Raw genomic sequence first — 20,192 nt, 5'->3', positions numbered from 1 at the left:
TAAACGAAACCCTCGAATCCATCACTGTACACATACACACACGCAGACACACACACACTCTCAGATACACATACACACACAGAGTCGCATATGTATGTATGTATGTATGTACGTACGCGCACGTGTCTACGCACATGGGTACACCATGATCTGTACACACGCAGGCAAGGGTCGATTCATATAAAAAAGAAAGTGAACAAAATATGACCACCTGCTTATCGGCAAATTTGAAGTTCGATTTTTGTTTCTTCTAAGATAATCAAACTAAATGTTCATCATCTCGAGCCACTCACCCAATGAATATTTCTGCCAAATTTGGTGAAAATCCCTTCAGCCGTTTTACAGTAATTTTGAAAACTCACAGACAAAGACGGGTGATTACAATATCCTGCTTTTACTTACGTGTGCAGCGTAATAAAAGGCTGAAATATCAAATGTTTTCCATATAGAAGCTGAAGTGCGCCGTTTTAGATGGTGGTTCTTCTTTTTTTTTTTTTTTCTTGTAACTGGCCGGTTTTACACCTATAAGCAGTAGTGTTGTGATATTAACATACTTAGTTTACGGCCATATCACATTGAAAACAATGGTTCTTGTCCGATCATCGAAGTAAGCAAAGTTAAGCCTAGTTAGTACTTAGATGGATGAGCGATTTGTGGTGTGAACTTGTAGTGGCGCGTGTGGTCGCCATCTTGGGAAGAGCCATTGCGCATGTGCAAGGGACTTGCCGTCAGCGGAAGTACCCGAGCACGCATGCGCAATGCAACAGGTGGAGAGAAAGAAATAGCGTTCGCTCTCTTATCCATCCAGCAGCTGTGGCGACAGGACGTTCTTTCAGGCTGTCCCAACTCGACCCCGACATGTGGTCGAAGCTTCCTTTGGTATTCTAGAGGCATGCCTGTTCACCTAGGAACGAAACGGCTCTACACCAACCTAGAATAAATTATTGATCTGTTGTTACCGTTATCCCTCGTGTTGTATTTCTGGATTATAATGATTAATATAAGAACTGGGGAGAGACGGCCGAGCCGTCATATCTCATCCAATTCTTATAGACTAATTGAGCCACTTGGTACTGAATTGATGGGGGTTTTTTTCTTTCTTCGTTCATGTTAGTATTTTCTTCAATTAATGATTTTTATTTTAATGTGGTTTTTGAAATCTTGATTAACAAAAGTTATCATGCAGAAATTGTTAGCTTCCAAATCCTGTTTTCTGATTGAGTGAAAACAAACTTCAAACCGCAGTAACATTTTTCTAAAATTTTTCTGGAACAAGTGAGTAACAACATCAGATTCAGCGTGAAAAATTACATCAATTTTCCAAATTTGAAAATTTTCACTAAATTTTAAAACTTCAAAAGATCCCAGAGATCCATAGAAAAGAACCCTGTTTTGTAATTTACTTAACAATTGAATGAAGTCTGTTATAAGTATGGATTATCTTTCGTCTATTGATTTCAATACATCCATAAATTACTAACTTGTTACAGCTTACATGCTACATTTCCACATATTACATATTGTCTGTTACATAAGTTTGGATGCTTCTTATGTTTGAAATTGGATTTGGAATCAGATTCAGAGTAAACAGGGATACAATTTTGTTTTGTAAAGTAGGAATGTGAATTGCAGAAAGCTTAGCTTGCATCTCTTGCTGACTACTGAGCAATAGATATACCATACAGTGAAACCAAAATACAATCTTTTTTCTTTAGGATTCGTTATCGTCGAGAACGACTGCTAATGTATGGTGTAAATGGGATTGGACTTATCTAGAATTGCTTCACAACCATTATAGCAACCAAACGTCTTACTCTCGTTGTTCAGTCTTCATTATGATAGGCAAATTTCTTTTTTCTTTTTTTAGCTAATCGAATATCAGTTTGACCACAACAACGACTTACTTTTGGTTACAATCAACAAAATCAAGTTTTCTCTTGTTTCATATTGGCAAGTAACCTTGTCAAGATAAACGCATTGTAATACCAATGTAATTTGTTCTGTATGTGACGAAGTTGGAGTTGTACCCATAATTATGCTGTATTATGTTGTAAGCTCACGTCGAATAGTCTTTCTAACTTGATTAGCATAACCGTTAAGAAATTCCTTTTCATTATCATATGAAGAATGAGCTTGCATGCGAAGGCCCGGACAAAAACCAGGCCAGATGTGAAATGCAGATTTCATTCCGAGTTGCTTAACTAGGTATTTAGTAATCTATATATATAAAAATGAGAATGTGTGTCTGTTTCCCTAAGACTCGAGAACTACAAAACCAATTTCATTCAAATTTTACACATGTCTTACTTAGGGTTCCGGTTGTGTTTTAGTCAAAAATTTTTTTAAACTTCTTGCATAGTTCGAGCCCACAGCAACATCATATCTCCTCCACTATTTAAGTATTACGTGTTAAAAGTGAAACAAAAACACTCATGTCAAATACTTTCACTTTTAAAATGAAACTATTCCACTAACTGAAACAATCACATTTCGATACTGTAATGACAGATACTTTCACTTTAATGGTGTATATATATATATATATACAGAGAGAGAGAGAGAGAGAGAAAGATAGAGATGTATATGTATACATATACATGTATATGTACACGTATATGTATAGATATATATATAGATATAGATCTATATGCCTACATGTATATGTATACATATGTGTAGATGTATATATATAGGTGTACATCTAATATGTACACATATATAAATGCATACAGATATCTATACATATATACACCCATACACACACACATATATATGCACACAAACACACACATTAGTCATTTGTTTTCTTATCCAAAACTACGTCAAAAGTATTGAATGGATCTTTAAGAAATTTGGAAATTATATTCTATGCATAATGGCCATAACTCCCATGAAAATTCATATATTTTTGATGTTGATGAAATTTTAACCCTTCATGGGCACTTCACACCCACAATTTAGTCATTTTTCCTAAGCAAAGACGAATACAGTTGTACCATTGGTAGCTATAGGGTCACCCGAACATAACAGATGAGCATTATTTGTAATTCAACGGTACAACAGTGTAAGACTATCCTTTCAGATATACTTACATTGTGATTTCTGCAACGTGGTGCATAAATTGTCAAGTAAATGAGACTCATCTTTGCCTCCACTGATTCACTTGCAAAGTGATGAGTAAAATTATTTCGTTGCAGACCTCCTTTGAGTCTTTTTATTACCACTGCGACACATATAGTCCCCAGTTGGTAACATTGATTTCAAGGCCTTCCCAGATGAGTGACTGGTTGTTCTAAGACATTTATTGATTGTAAATATTTTCTGCCCAGTTACCTATCGGTAGAGTGGTCATTTGCAAACTCCAGAGGCGACACTTTCATTTCCCTTTACTCCAAACGTCACACATTGTTGTTTCTATTGAGTCATGCCCTTCCAATTGCTATAGATCTGTAAGGGACGACCGTGCGAACTCATAAAAGGAGCAATGGTGACGAATGGAAAAACAGAGGACTCCTTTTATTTAAACGTGTCACACGGTCGAACATACAATATTATATCAAATGGATGATATACATGATATGTTATGCGACGATAACATAGATGACCAGTAATGAAAGACCACAACCGTATTAGATGAATAACAGATATATTTATTGTAGTGTTAAAGATGTATGTCTGTGTGAGAGTGTGAATGCGACATATAAGAACATAATCAAAGACAGGCCGTCGTACAAAGAAAAGTATGTATGTGTATGTGTATTATTACAGCAGATAGAAAGAGAGTCAATAACACGTGGACAATTATACCAGTTCGTTAGTACACTATAAGAAAAGTTCTGTATGTGAAAGTGAGGGGGATGAGTGTGGCAGAGCTTATCACTAGTTGTGTTTTGGCTTCGATGCCAGGGCCTTGATTCTTGTTATACAGATGTTCATCGCTGGCTGAGAATTTCTTGTCTGTTTAAGAACTCTTGTCTGTTTATTTACCGTGGTGAAGCTGAGTCACCTAACAGAATCGAAGAGAGAGATGTGCCGCGGAGGTTTGGTTTGGTGTACATAGTAATTCGTGTTGACGCTGGTAGTGTAGAGGCTGTTTGGTATTAATCGTGTTGGTCATGATGATGATGCTGGATAGTAGTAGTAGACTCTTGTTGCTGATGTGGCGACGATGGAGATCATCGTGGCTGGACGAAGCTGCTGAAGTGGTCGCTAGCTGCTGCTGCTGTCGTGTGGTACACGGAAGAGTTCTCAAAGAGAAACTGGACCGAGACAAATTTGTAGGGTATGAGTTGATCTATATATAGCGTTAAGAGGGCTCCAAATGCTTTTAGAATTTTACTCTATCACGTGACCTTATCAGGGGCCGTGATTGGTCAGTTTGCGTTCTGGCGGGAACGGTTCGAAGAAGTTGCCGATTCGAATAATGGTCAGTCACGTGATGTCAAGGAATGGGTTCTCTACTACGCTCGCATTTATTTATATTTAAATGAGAAGATTGTATGTAATGGCGATAGTAGTTTGTATCTAATGGCGGGAGGTAGTTTCACTACACCGTTGTGGCGACGGCGGAGGTCATCGTGGCTGAACGAAGCTGCTGAAGTGGTCGCTGGAACTGCTGCTGCTGTCGTGTGGTACACGGAACAGTTCTCAAAGAGAAACTGGACCGAGACGAATTTGGCTGCCGAGTTAAAGCTATTTATAACAAACTATTGGCTCACCAGATGGTAGAAATATACTCTATCACGTGACCTTATTAGGGGCCGTGATTGGTCAGTTTGCGTTCTGGCGGGAACGGTTCGAAGAAGTTGCCGATTCGAATAATGATCAGTCACGTGATGAACAAGGAATGGGTTCTCTACTACGCTCGCATTTATTTATATTTAAATGAGAAGATTGTATGTAATGGCGATAGTAGTTTGTATCTAATGGCGGGAGGTAGTTTCACTACAGATCCATAATGCATCTTAAAGCTGTACCTGTCACCTGTATGGTGAGGAATCCTACATTGGGGAGTAGTAACGACTAGGCTACGGTAGCTGACTGATTATCGTGATCATTCGTCTTTTGCTTTCCTGTAGCTTTGCTCTCTTTTACAAACCCAGTGAACATACATATATTTCCTATTTTAAAGAAATTCAAACAATACATATTACACACAAGTTAAACAGATTCCCAACAATTAAACTTCTCTGGTTGACATTAATACACCCATCACCAATAGGGGCCTTAACTCCCACAATTTTCAGCTCCATGAGCTCCATTTTTCAGGAGCAAAATTCTTTTAAGGTCCATGTAGTGTCTTAGGCCAAAAATTTTTTTAACTTCCTGCATAGTTCGAGCCCACAGCAATATCTTATCTCCTCCACTATTTCAGTATTATGTGTCAAAAATGAAACAATAACATCACTCTACTGTAATGTCAGATACTTTCACTCTAACACTGAAACTATTCCACTATTTCAGTATTACCTGTCAAAAGTGAAACAATAACATGTCACTACTGTAATTTAAAATATTTTCACTTTAATATTTTCAATTTCATACTGAAACTATTAAAGTGAGACTATACTCTCACATATATACAGGCATACTATAAGACCCAAGTAAAAACATTCCCAACAATTCAACTTCTCTGGTTGACATTAACACCCCCACCCCCAATAGGGGCCTTCATTCCCACATTTTAGAGCTCCATGAGCTCCATTTTGCAGGAGCAAAATCTTTTTTACAGGTTCCAGAAGACTGAAATTTTGGAATATGCGCATAAAGATCAATAGTATGGGATACATGTCTCATGATTAGAATTTTTTTAGGGTGTGTAAAGAGGGAAAGAACCCTCATGTGCAATTTTGATGAAATTCGAATCATATGTATTCCAGTTCCTTACAGAAAATATAACAGAAAAGTTTCATTTTTCAATTGCATGTAAGACGGGCAACGCCGGGTATCTCTGCTAGTCAAAACTAAATACATGATTTAGGTATGGATTATGACTGTGTGTGTGAGTGGTGCTTATAAGCACCATGATGTACTTATAAGTAACAGAACAGACTAAAAGAATTAGAACAAGTTCTAAAAAAATTATTCATTCACCAAAGCCCCCCATCGCTTCTATGTATATAGGCCATGCCAACTGGCTCCTCCGACTACCTCTGGGCCTGCATACAAGATACTTTCTTTTTAATTTGGTAAGCCTTAACTTTGATCAAATGATTGTTCATAATACTACTGTAATGATCAGTTTGCGCCATAATTTCCAAATTTTATTTCCATCTAGAACATTGTCATTTTATAAGATTTTCCTGGCAAATTCTTAACTTGACATAAATATTTATTTACATGAAAGAAAATTACCGGAGAACTTTTTTCTAATTCTTCCAAGTCTTTCTGCTAAAACTGGTTTGAAATCATTTGAGGGGAAGAAATGGAGTGCGGAATCAGCAACCCAACACCAAGCGCTTCAGTTGGTCGCACACCACAAGGTTCAACGAAATCTACCGAAGCAAGCCAACACGCTCGCAGCATTATTACAGATGCTGCAGATGCTAAGGCGTTGGAAAAGCCAAGTGCCCTCACGGGTATCACCTGACACCTCGGTGAGGCGAGCTGCCACCGATGACAAGAACTTCGTGGTTAGTGGCCAAGTCCTTCCGAACGTCACAGGTTGGAAGAGATAGTTCACTGTCAGGTCAAACCAACAATAAGGCCTTTATCTCCAAAAGTTAGTCTTCACTCTCCAAGAAAGATGATAAAATCCAATATATTAGTCGTAGGCATCCGTCGGTCTCGAGAGGCCATGAATCTGCGCCTGAAGAAATCGTATCAGCTGCTGATGGTGGTGCAGCGTTTGTTGTGGCTGCACAAGCCCACACGGGAGTGGAAGTCACGCATACAGCCATACAGCAACTGCATTTGATAGAGCTCTCTGTCGGCGCTACTGACTTTTCCTTCTATCGAGTGCGCTTTTCTTTGGTGACGAGTTCCTATTTTTCTTCCGTCTTCTTCATCCCCTTTCGCAGTATTTATCTCCAGTGTGGGCGATCATTTGTAGCCTCCTCCCATCTCAAAACGTCCAGATCAATCGACTTCATATCCCTCTTACATATCCTTGAAACAAAGATGACGTCCTCGTGCTCTTGTGCGGTGGCCAATTCCCCATACAGATCTTTTGGGATCCTTCCACCCGGCATGCGATGTAAATGATCGAGCCAGCACAAACGACGCTGCTAGAGCAGGGTGAGTATACTGGATATCCTGGGTTGGTTGAAGACTTCAGTGTTGATGACGTGGTCGGTTCATTTGATATCCAAGATGCGTCTCTAATTACGAAGGTGAAAGACGTTGAGACGCCGCTCCTATCGGGAATGGAGGCACCACGTCTCACTGCCGTAAAGTAGCGTACTAGGACGCACGCCTTATAGATAGCAATCTTGGTGTTTGCCACCAGTTTTTTTTTTCTTCCAAACTCTCTTTTGTGAGCCTGGAAAATATGGAGAATGCTTGTCCAATTCGCCAGTTGGTCTCAGGGTCCAGGGAGAGGTCAACAGCAATGGTAGAGCCGAGATAGGTGAATTGATGGACTACGTCTAACTTGTAGTTGTTGATGGTGATGGTGGGGTGGGGGTACTTGACACTTTGGCTCATTACTTGGGTTTTCTTCAGACTGATAGTCAGACTGAATTCCTGACAGGCCCTTGAAAGTTTGTCCACGAGGTGCTGCATTTGCTCTTCAGAGTGCGCTGTCAGTCGACCGCGAACAGAATTTCTCTTACGGATACCTGGCGCACCCTGGATTTTACTTTCAGTCTCGACAGACTAAACAAACAAAATTCAATATATGTTGCAAACATTTTCTTCCAGGTATTTGTCTGATCTCGAATACGTGAAATCAAACGACCATCAACAGACGATTTTTATGCGATTATCACAATTTTTTCTAATTGACTTTAAAAAGTGTAATACAGTCACTACCCTCGAAGTCTGATAACTTTTCAATGGATTTCTGCCATTTTATATTTATTCTTGAAATAGAAAGAGCAGGATGCCGATGATGTGGAAGCTTACTCATTAGGCGATATGTGAGAAAGGAACCCATATTTATATTCTCCAAGCTAATCTAATCTGTTGTTTCAGAGGACTCCCGTCTCCTCCCTTGCATCCTAGAGCCCGAAAGTACTTTTCTACCACCTTGCCAAATTTCTCTCAGTAAACAATGTCGTGACTCAAGGAAGGGTAGTTTTTTGTGGATATTTTTAGATAGCTGTTGATGAAATCGTCAACACTTGTATGGGACAATCAACATTTTCTATCACATGGATGCCTAGAGGCATCCGTATCTCTCCTGTTGATAGGTATTTAGTAGCTTTCTCCGGACCGTAGTTGTAAAAAAAAAAAAAAAATGCACATGGTATTTGTTTATGTTTCTGAAGAAGATCGTCGCTTTCCGTAAAATTATTATTTTTTTTTAATATATGTGGAGTGGGGGAAAGGGGATCTTTTGAAGTCGGCGAAAAAGCAAAAGAGACAGAGAGAGCGCGATTGGATAAGGGAAGTTCTTTTGAAGTTGGCGTGCCGTGTGTGTGTGCGAGACAGAAAGTGTGGTGTGTATGTGAAGTTCTTTTATTAGTGTGTGTGAAGAGACAGAGACAGAGAGAGAGAGAGAGAGAGCAATGGTGCTGGTATGTGTGTGTGTGAGAGAGAGAGGTTATGTATGTATATATATGTATATATATATATGTATATATACATATACATAGATGTATGTGTGTGTATATATATATATATATTGATAGATAGGTGTATATAAACGTAGATGTATGCATATATATGTGATAAAATACAAAATGGCTGATAGTTAGCAAGGTGAGACACACATAAGAAGGAAGGAAACAAAGGACCACTGATGAGGTCACAGAAGTGTGACGAAAGAACTCTGGCCGAAATAAGATTAAGATTAATGTAATATAAAGCTGAAGCAAATTAACACTATATATACATGTATATATATATATTTTTTATTTATATATGTGTATATACACACACACACACACATATATATATATATATATATATATATATATATATATATATATATATATATATATATATATATATATACATACACATAAATATATAAACACATCTATATCTGTATTATATATGTATTATATATATATATATATATATATATACATCTATATATGTGTGTCACTGAAGCCATCCATACATACATACACACATACCCTATCTCTCTCTCTCTCTCTCTCTCTCTCTCACTTATTCTCTGTCAATCAGTCAGCCATTCACTCACTACAAAAAGTGAATAAAAAAATTTCAGTTGCCGCTCTCTCTCTCTCTCTCTCTTTCTCTCTCTCTCTCTCTCTCTTTCTCTCTCTCTCTCTCTCTCTCTCTGTCTCTCACACACACACACACACCAGCACCATTGCTTTCTCTGTCTCTTCACACACACTAACAAAAGGTCTCGCACACCCCATCACACACACACGTCACGCCAACTTCAAAAGAACTTTCCTGATCCAATCGCGCTTTCTCTGTCTCTTTCGCTTTTACGCCGACTACAAAAGATCCCCTTTCCCCACAACCCTATATGTAAAAAATTTTTTAAAATTTTTTACGGAAAGCGACGATCTTCTTCAGGAATGTAAACAAACCCACGTAGTTTATAAATGGCAGTCTTGTTACTAATACCGTAAAATCGTCGCTTTCTCCTTTTCCATATGTGATGTAGCTATCGCAGGTCTAGGAGTGGCTACAATTTCCTGATGATGGTATTCTCTAACTTGCGGGATATGTATCCATACATAACTTTCTGCTTTCCTCTACATTACAGACGACCAGCTGGATTTATGTATGTAGCTTGCATGTACGTACGTGTGTGTGTTTGCATGTATGCATGTGTGTATATGTATGTATGTATGTATGTATGTATGTATGTCCTTGGCTGGCCTCAAATCTCACCTGCGAACCCATGGAAAACAAACCTCATCCAGCTATTCTGATTATATGTCTGTGCACACGTTTGAATGTGGTGTGTGCCAGAGGGTTTGCAAATCCAATGGGGGTCTTAAAAGACATGTTAAGATCCACAATAAGCAGAACTTACTTGCAGGTATTGGTAGTGCAAATAAGAGGTGCAATCTGTGTGGGTGTTTTTTCAAAACACTGTCTGGTTTAAAAAGCCACATAAGACGCCATGAAAGGGCTAAGGTGTAGGTGCAGGAGGTGGTCAAACTCTGTTTAAGGAGTAGACAACCACCATGTATGCATGTATGTACTCTTTTACTTGTTTCAGTCAATTGACTGCGGCCATGCTGGAGCACCGCCTTTAGTCGAGCAAATCGACAGCAGGACTTATTCTTTGTAAGCCTAGTACTTATTCTTTCGGTCTCGTTTGCCGAACCGCTAAGTTACGGGGACATAAACACACCAGCATCGGTTGTCAAACACAGACACACAAACATATATATACCTATATATACATATATACGACGGGCTTCTTTCAGTTTCCGTCTACCAAATCCACTCACAAGGCTTTGGTCGGCCCGAGGCTATAGTAGAAGACACTTGCCCAAGGTGCCACGCAGTGGGACTGAACCCGGAACCATGTGGTCGGTAAGCAAGCTACTTACCACACAGCCACTCCTACGCCTATGTATGTATGTATGTATGTATGTAATGCAATGTAGTTTTCAATGTATGCCTGGTCTTGATACCCACTTTAATTCCATTCACATCAAGGATTCATTACTGGAATATAAATTATGTAAGACAAAGTTGACCTCAGTGATTTTGATATCATGGCTTGTGAACACACACACACGCATTTTTCTGTCCATGCATAAAGGTTTGTCTTCATGTGCGTAAGTATAAATTAAATATTTCCTAATATTGTAGAAGAAGGAGAAGATGGTTATTACAAGAAGAAAATAACAACGCGATTTATCTATTTCTCTCCATAATTGTCACAGCGCAGTGGATGAAGTTGTGAATCAGTCTAATTGACATGAAGCAACTTTAGATAAATGATGCTAAACGCGTGCGTATGTATCAGTCAATAGTAGCAGGGAGATAACTGTAGTGTTACTTTCAACAGTCAGCAGTCACCTTCAGACACGGTAAGTGGGCTTTTCCTTTCTTGTACCTTGTTTTGGCCCATTCAACTTGTGTTCAGATACGATATATCTAAAACGACATAATCCAACGTGTCATTGGTTTTTTTTTTTTTTGTAAGACAATAGGAACCTTCGGCTAATCGTTGTCCAGCTCAGATCGAACAGCAGTTGGAGTAAGGACCACATTATTAGTTCAATGTCCGTTCACTTTATAAAAGACAGTAGGGTGTATGATTTGAGGGAGATTTGGATAGCTGGTCAAGCAATCACATTCAGGTTCCCTCTTTTGCTGGCTTTCTTTCTTCTACACACAGAAACACGCATACGTACAAACGTACACATACCTACATATATGTACATACCTACATATATGTACATACCTGTTCATGCGTACCTGAACATATATATTCACACATACGTACATTTGTTTATTGTATAGGTTCGTAAACCTTTGTACAGTCACTGGATAAAGAACTCGATACAATGATTGTGGTGTCTTGAGAAACCAGCAATCGGCAAAATTTCATTGTGAACATTTATTACTGATAATAATGTTTGGAATGTTGGCACAAGGCCAGCAAATTTGAGAGATTTGCCGGTACCTCAAGTACTTGACTGGTACCTTATTTTATTGATCTCTAAAGGATGAAAGACGAGTTGAGCTCCGTACGATTTGAACACAGAACATAAACCCCGGAAGAAATGCCGCTAAGCATTTTGTCCGCTGCGTATTAATGATAATAGTTTCAAATTTTGGCACACGGCTAGCAAATTTGGTGGCAGGGTTAGCCTCCAATATTTGGCTGGCACTTTAATAGCAACGCAATTTGTATGAAACCGTGCACGCACTCACATGCACTCACACTCACATGCACTCACACTCACATGCACTCACACACACACGTGTGTGTGTATAATGTAAATTATCTTGTGATTAAATTGAAATATTTCAAATTTTGGCACAAGGCTAGCAGTTTTGAGCGGAAGGGCTAAGTCGGTAATCCTTTGGTATTAGACGACGTCATTCACCAACACAACCACTAGGATAAAAAAAAAAGAAGGCGAATAACATCGTCACTTAGGAAACCAGTACCGGAGGAGTACTTATTTTATCGACCCCAAAAAGATAAAAGGCAATGTCAACAGGTTTTGAACTCAGAACGTAACGAGCCGGAAGAAATACAGCAAAGTATTTCGTATGACGCAACCCACCCACGCATGCACGCGCGCACACACACGCACACACGAATGTACCCATACGTGTCTGTGTATATAAGGTAACTACTTTGCGTGTTTGAATTGAAATAGATACACTTATGATCACGTCCAATGTTGAAGACACGGTAATGCAATTAGCATAATTGGTCCGTGTGTCCTAATGTCTTTTATGTAGAATAATGTTTATTTCAGTTATGTTCCCTTTCACTGTTACACTTTATCTTTTGATTAATGCTTACCAACTTTTGAACATCGTAATTTATCAGAGATGAAACCTTACATAACCGGTATGCTCTAAATAATCTAACGGTGTGTTTTTAACTATTAGTATATTGGAATTATAAATACTAATACAAGTGAATGATCAACATGCACTGTTATAATCTCGTCTATTTTCTAAGATGGTCATAATGCGTGTTTCAGAGACCTAGTTATTTAAAGTGCTAAGCATGCATTCACATATTTTCCACACGTACCCGCACGCTGTCATAGGTTGGTGGGGGGGGGTGTTCAATTCGCATGGATCCAATAGACATAAGCGCGGTGTGTGTGTAAACATAACGGTTGTAATCTACTTAGAACATCTAAACTAATAATTCCTGGCATTGGTATAAGTCTATAGATTTGGTGGGAAGATAAAAAGCGATGACATCGACCCTGTACTTCTACCGTAATAATGAAATGCAAAGTCGACACCAGGATTATTTGAATTTAGAACGGACACTGGCATAACTAAATAATATCACAAGACATTTACTTTACTGATTCTGTCAGCCAAAATTTGCAGGAGATTTACTTGAAGATAACAATATAGAAAGCACGCAACAAATGTGATCTATTTCTTCTTAATTGTATACAGACAACCACGAAACGATATCTCGATGTTTTGTGCAAACTATCCACAATCATGTATAGATACTAAAGAAAGTCCTGCTTATTGTTTCGTCACTAATTAAGACTAATTATATTAAAATTTTAGAGTTATTTCTTATTTCAACGTCGTTAAAAGAAATAAAACAGAAAATACAATAAAAACCCCAATGGGAGAGAAAGCGTGTCAAATAATATCGAAAGTTCATTAAATCGAAGGAAACCGTAACCTAGGAGACCCCCCCCCTTCTCTCTCTCTCACTCACACACATATGTTTGCATAATCTTACTTTTACAATTTCTCACTCACACACACGTTTGCATGATCTTACTTTTACGATCTCTCGCTCATACATAACATTTTATCTTGGCCGTTCTTTACCGTCTTTCTTTTCTGTTAGTTGCTTTTTATTGTTTTTGTGCTTCGTCACCCCCACCTTTCCATATTGCTCTATGCAACATTTCTCTCCCACCTCTTTCTCCGTCTCTCAAATTTATACCTACAGCTCACCATTCATATAATTAAAATCATTATTTGTCAATGTATTGTTATTATTATCCGATGTGTTAAATCCGAAATCTGTTATACAGAGGTTAACTGTACTTTAAATTTAGGTTACTACTAAAGCAGCGCGGACCCGAACGCGCAGTCGCGCGTCCGCGCTAGCTAGTCTTGAGTGGTCGATCCTAACCCTATCCCTATCCCTAACCCTAACCCTGTCCCTAACCCTAACCCTATCCCTAACCCTATCCCTAACCCGCGTGTTTAGGGTTACGGAAAAACAATATCAAACAACTGTAGGTTCTATGAGTTTGATATTGTTCAGAATTGAATTTGTTTTAATAAATTGATATCTCTATGTCAATTTCTCCGTTTTCTTTTTCTCATACATAAAGGATAATTTACCTCTATCCATCAATGCGAAACTAACATCTTTTGGTTTTTCACTGATACACTGGATATAACTTGGGAACTTGAATGCTTATATCCCTTTAAGAGGAATTTACATACATACATACATACATACATACATACATACATACATACATACATACATACATACATACATGCATGCATGCATGCATGCATGCATGCATACATACATACATACATACATAGAATGGAGTGACCGCATGTTATAACTGCATACTTTATTCCAACATATGTTTCGAAGAATTACAATTTATGCGATCCATAGGAATCGTCGATGTTAAAAATGTAAACTTCTCCTCAGGGAAATGTATGGGGATCATCTTAAACGTAAGAATAAATACATATAATTTATATATATATATATATAACTAGCAGAGATACTCTGCATTGCTTGGGATTAAAATGGTATAGTTTGTATATAATATGTTACGGGTATGTTGAAACAGGTGATATGGGAAAGTGCAGCATTGACAGCAAAACATTAGTGAAGTAAATGATGGGCTAATTTGACTAAGCAATATGCTATGTGTCTGTTTGGAGTATTTCAGGCCCTAACCTGTCATGGAAAATTGTGGGGTGGCGAGTTATGTGATTTTTGAACATACCAAAAAGCTGTCAGTGGATATACTCTCTTTTGCAGCAGTTGGCACTGTGTCTAACACGACCCATCATCTGAAATTTTGACACCTCCTTTGGGTTTGTTGTTCTACAAGACTCATAAAGTAAATTTGGAGGAAATGTGGTTGTTTATTTGTGGGTAACAGGGAACCAATGAAGTGATAGACTTGCCCTTGAACTTTGACGTTGGTGTGAATTCATGTTTAACTATCTTCTTAGATGCAGTAAACGATGTCATTTGAAATGCAGAGTTGTAGTGTCTGATATTGTTCAGAAAATCCTTTGACTGGATGGAAGTGCCTTCTAGAAGATGTATAAGAGGTGGAGAAAGAGCTGGTAGTACTGGCAATGTTACTTGACCGCCTGAACAGCACATACCATTTGTTTCATTTGAAAATTTTAAACCTCTACAGAAATGACAATTTGTGTTTAGCTTACCAATTTGGACAGAGTTATCATTTTGATAAGAATGGGATGGATCATATATAAAAACAGCTTCAGGAGTTGTGAAGAACAAATTTGTACATAGTCAGTTTCTGAGAGCTATTCTATTGGACCTCTTATCTAATCATTAAAACATTGATTCAATGATCCAGCATTAAGTACTGCAGCATGCATTTGCTGATCTTGGGAGTCTCATCTCCCTTCTCTCTTGAGACTCCATCCGACATGCTGCAGCATGCCTTTGTTGATCTTGAGAAAATCTCATCTTGCTTCTCTCTTCAGACTCTTGCCTTCAGTTTTCTACAATCCTCCTTGCTTTATACTTGTTTCTGGAGAAATCACGTTTTTTTCTTTGGTGGCATATTTTTTTCAATATTGTAAACAAAAAATTATGAACATAGAAAGAAATTATACATTAATCCCTATTTTTGTAAGCAGTTGTATATAGTATGTTTTTATTTTTGTATGCAGTATAAATTAACCAAATACAAGCACATGTATGAACTGCTAATTTAACGGTAAATACCACAATAATTATTATAGATAAATTTCTTAATATATATATATATTAAGCACATGTATTAAATGTTAATTTAAGGATAAATATGTAACTGTAAATACCTTGCAACTGCTGCAATAATTATTAACTGGTAATTAAATGGTAAATGTGTATTTTTATATACCTTGGACCTGCCACCTCATTATTTTTTGTCAAGAGTTTCACCTCCAGCCATTCATTATGTCAGTGAACACATACTCTGACACACCATTCTGCTGTGGTGGCCGGAAAGTTGCTGATGTATAATGTTGTTCATATTAAGATGTAAATTATTCATTTATTTCAAGTATAATAGAAATAAGATGATCTTAATGTTATCACATTAGAATTAAAAGTGAAAGAATGAAAGTGAAACAATATTATAGCCTTATCACATTATAGATGATAAGCAACTCTCTTTATTATAGTACAGATGTGATTAATTTGGCAAAACATTATTTTCATTATTGAAACATCGTCACTCCTGTAATGCAACACTGTAATTTTGGTTGAAATTGAAAGTGTGAAACTATTTTCAGTTTCTAATGAAACCTGGTCATTGTAGAGTAGTGTCTTTCAAATAACTATAGTTGGTTGTTGAGATTACATAGAATACATGTAAATGAAAATAGTTTTCGATCTGTAGAAAAGACGTAGGTAGAAACTCCATAAGATGTACCCAGTGTAAGCTATGGACACATAAGAGGTGTAGCAATATCAAAGGAAGGTTAACTAGCAAGATAGTTTTTGTATGTGGCAGATGCTCAGGAGCAATAAACACTGAAAATGTGCAGAAAACAACCTTTGCCACACTCCAGGGAGAAAAACTAGAAGTAGTTGATAGCTTCCGCTATCTAGGTGACCAAGTTTGTAGCGGGGGAAGGTGCACTGAAAGTGTAACTGCTAGAATAAGAATAGCCTGGGCAAAGTTCAGAGAGCTCTTACCTCTGTTGGTGACAAAGGGCCTCTCGCTCAGAGTAAAAGGCAGACTGTATGACGCATGCTACATGGGCCATGACTGCTGAGGACATGCGTAAGCTTGCAAGAAACGAAGCCAGTATGCTCTGATGGATTTGTAATGTCAGTGTGCATACTCGACAGAGTGTAAGTACCTTGAGAGAAAAGTTAAACCTATGAAGCATCAGTTGTGGTGTGCAGGAGAGACGATTGCGCTGGTATGGACATGTGGCAAGAATGGATGAGGATAGCTGTGTGAAAAAGTGCCACACCCTAGCAGTTGAGGGAACCTGTGGAAGAGGTAGACCCAGGAAGACCTGGGATGAGGTGGTGAAGCACGACCTTCGAACTTTAGGCCTCACCGAGTCAATGACCAGTGACCGGGACATTTGGAAATATGCTGTACGTGAGAAGACTCGGCAAGGCAAGTGAGAGCATAATCTGTGACCTCTGCCAGAAGTGTAGCCAGCTCACTTATTCGTATCTTTACTTCATTGGACACCAAATAATTACACGAGTAATCCCGCAGAAACTGCAGTTTACTATCAGGGAGTAAATAAATTCTTACAGATATAGGGTAAAAATTAATAATTAATTAATAATTAGTAATTTTACCAAGTAGTTCAGTGTGTTAAAAAACCATTATCGGTAAACTTATATAAACATAATTAAAATTAGAGTTCAGTAAGAATTACTTCACCACACACCGAAAATTAGTAAACTGCAGTTTCTGCGGGATTACTCGTAGTGCACGTGGGTAATTGAGGAATGATACGATTTCCTTACTCGTCTATATGAATTTGGAAATGCTGTTCCTGGATAATCATTTGAGGTCGCCGGATCGAATTAATTATTCTTTTATTAGCATTCTTGGATTTATAATTTTGAAATACTGTACTGATGAAGGAAGGTTAGTTCGGGTAATATAATTTACACCTCTTGTCATCCTGAAACACGTATACAGTTAATCAAAGTCGGGTGATTTCGTTATTTTTTCCTTTTTTGCCTTTGTGATTGCAAGTATTGCTGTCTGGGAGTTATATTTTGGTACAGAAATAATAGTTTTGACTGCTATTTCTAATTTTCGGTGTGTGGTGAAGCAATTCTTGATGAACCCTAATTTTAATTATGCTTATATAAGTTTACCGATAATGGTTTTTTAACACACCAAACTACTTGGTAAAATTACCAATTATTAATTAATTATTAATTTTTACCCTATATCTATCTACCTATCTATATATATATATGTGTATGTATATATGCATGCATACATACACACACACACACACACACACACACACACACACACATATATATATACATACACCCCCCCAATATCACATACCCCATCCTTATGGTGTCCCATAGGGACACCACATAAATAATACACACTTTCCCCATTTCAAGATAACTTTTTTGTCCAAATATATACATATATATATGTATGTATATCTTCATTTAACATTCCTGTTCCTTGCTAGCATGAGTTGGACAGTTCAACAGGATATGATGGGGCCAGGACTAGATTCTACAGTTGGATGCACCTCCTAACACTAACAATGTACACTGGATGCTTTTCTTGCCACCAGCACTAGTGAGGTTACCTGTGTAGTTTTCAGGACTACAAACTTTAGGTGAAGCAAATTTATTTTAGAAGATGAAGAGTTTAAATATGAGAGAAGGAGCTAGAGTGAAACAGGTTTCTTGCTAGAGGAGTTACATGGTTACTTATATTTCAGAAAAGAGTTTGGGAGTGATTGATGTAGAACTGAGAATAGATACAAATAGTGGTGATGAGGTTTCTGAGGAAACCTTCAAGGTAGGAGGTGAGAGAAGTGAAGGTAGATGAACCAGGAGTGAGGGTGAGTAGATGTTGCAAATGTGTATTGGAGAGTGAGAAATGGGAATAGATGAGTGGTGTGTGAATACAGTGAATGGAGAACAAGTGTTGAGAGGTGGATGTAGTGAATGGTGGATAAGGGGTGAGGATGGTGTCTGATGATGCATATGCGTGAAGAGCAACAGAATAGTAATATTGATACACTAGGCAAGAGAAGGATGAGAGTGAGAGGGAGGGAGGTGTGGTTGAGTAGGTTATTTTTATTCAATAAAAATTATAAACTGATTCAAGGGCATAGAGTTTCATGAATGGTAAGTTGCTACTGTTTTTTTTTCTTTGCACTTTTACAGTATCTGATAACCTTTTAATATGGTTTTAGGGATTTCAAATTTTGGCTCAAGGCTAACAATTTCAGGGGAGGGGTAACTTGATTACATCAACTCCAGTACTCATCTGGTACCTAGTTTATCAGCTCTAAAAGGATGAAAGGCAAAGTCAACATCGGTGGAATTTGGACTCAGAATGTGAAGGCAGACAAAATGCTGCTAAACATTTCGCCCAACATGCTTATGATTCTGCCAGTTCACTGCCTTAAAGTAAAACAAATATTAAATAATATTATCAAAAATTTTTACAAATTTCCAAGAAGGAAAATATTGAGGCTAATTTATATTTGTGAATTTTTAAGAAATACAATGGTAATAAGCTTTAAGAAAATGAAGATAATGATTTTTAGGAAGTAGAACTAATGACAATTATTTTTTCTCATAATCTCAAAAATTATACCAAAACGATCAGAGACTTTATTAGTGTCACTCATTACAAGTTTTAGAGATAAGAAATGGGTTATTTGTAAAGATTAGCAGTTTAGTATTCAGATTACTCTATCAAATGTCCTACTTATTTGTTCACATTGTTTTACATTAATCATGCATTGTTTCATAGCTTCAAGATATTAATGATGTGATTGTTTATTTTTAGAATGACATTGTAGAGTGAGTGTGGGAGGCCAGATCTGGCTGGTTTGAACATAAAACAGGTAGCATATTTGGGCTGGCTATGGCCTGTTTAAATGCTAACTGGTTAAATGTAATATGTTACTACTGGGGTGTGTTGGCTCATTTATATACTTATAGTGACTTGTAGTATTGACATCTTTAAATCTCTCTTCTTCAAAATTGCCCTGATTCACATCACTACAATTTGAGATTAGAAACTTTTAATTTCCATAGAAATATATTCTCGAAATACTACCATACTGAAACAGATAAAAGCTGGCAACAAGAAGGGCATCAGGTTGTAAAAATCCTGCCTCAGCAAATTCTGTCTGACCATGGAAGCATAGAAAAGTAGATATTAAATGATGATGATGATGATATATATAATGTTTCTATCTTTCAGACCCACTCACAAAGCTTTAGTCAGCCCAGGGCTATAGTAGAAGACACTTGCCAATGGTGTCATGCAGTAGGACTGAACCTGAATTACATGGTTATGAAGTGAAATTCTAAGCCTAAAATACATATATATCATCATCATCATTGTTTCATTACCACCTGCTTTTTTCCATGCTGAATTTGGTTTATACAAGACTCCTTGAGCCAGTATCCTACAGTTGTATGGCCTTCTTGATGCCAA

General features: G+C 37.6%; 1 protein-coding gene across 2 annotated transcripts in view; it reads left to right on the top strand.

Annotated features, from left to right (window-relative positions):
• Positions 1–11,007: 11,007 nt before the first annotated feature.
• Positions 11,008–20,192, top strand: part of LOC106868689 (sideroflexin-2) — a 38,856-nt gene continuing 29,671 nt past the window's right edge. The window contains exon 1 of one of the 2 annotated variants that reach the window (XM_014914076.3): positions 11,008–11,135. Coding sequence is in view for 1 of the 2 variants with exons in the window: in XM_052977756.2 (XP_052833716.1) it covers positions 12,351–12,409 (59 nt within the window). In the remaining variant the exon portion in view is untranslated. Of the gene's footprint in view, positions 12,410–20,192 lie in introns of both variants that reach the window. The other variant, XM_052977756.2, reaches the window with a different exon arrangement.

Source organism: Octopus bimaculoides, chromosome 2 (assembly GCF_046866305.1).
Source record: "Octopus bimaculoides isolate indiv1 chromosome 2, ASM4686630v1, whole genome shotgun sequence".
Classification (NCBI taxonomy): Eukaryota; Metazoa; Mollusca; class Cephalopoda; order Octopoda; family Octopodidae; genus Octopus; species Octopus bimaculoides.
This window is presented reverse-complemented; position numbering and strand designations above follow the sequence as displayed.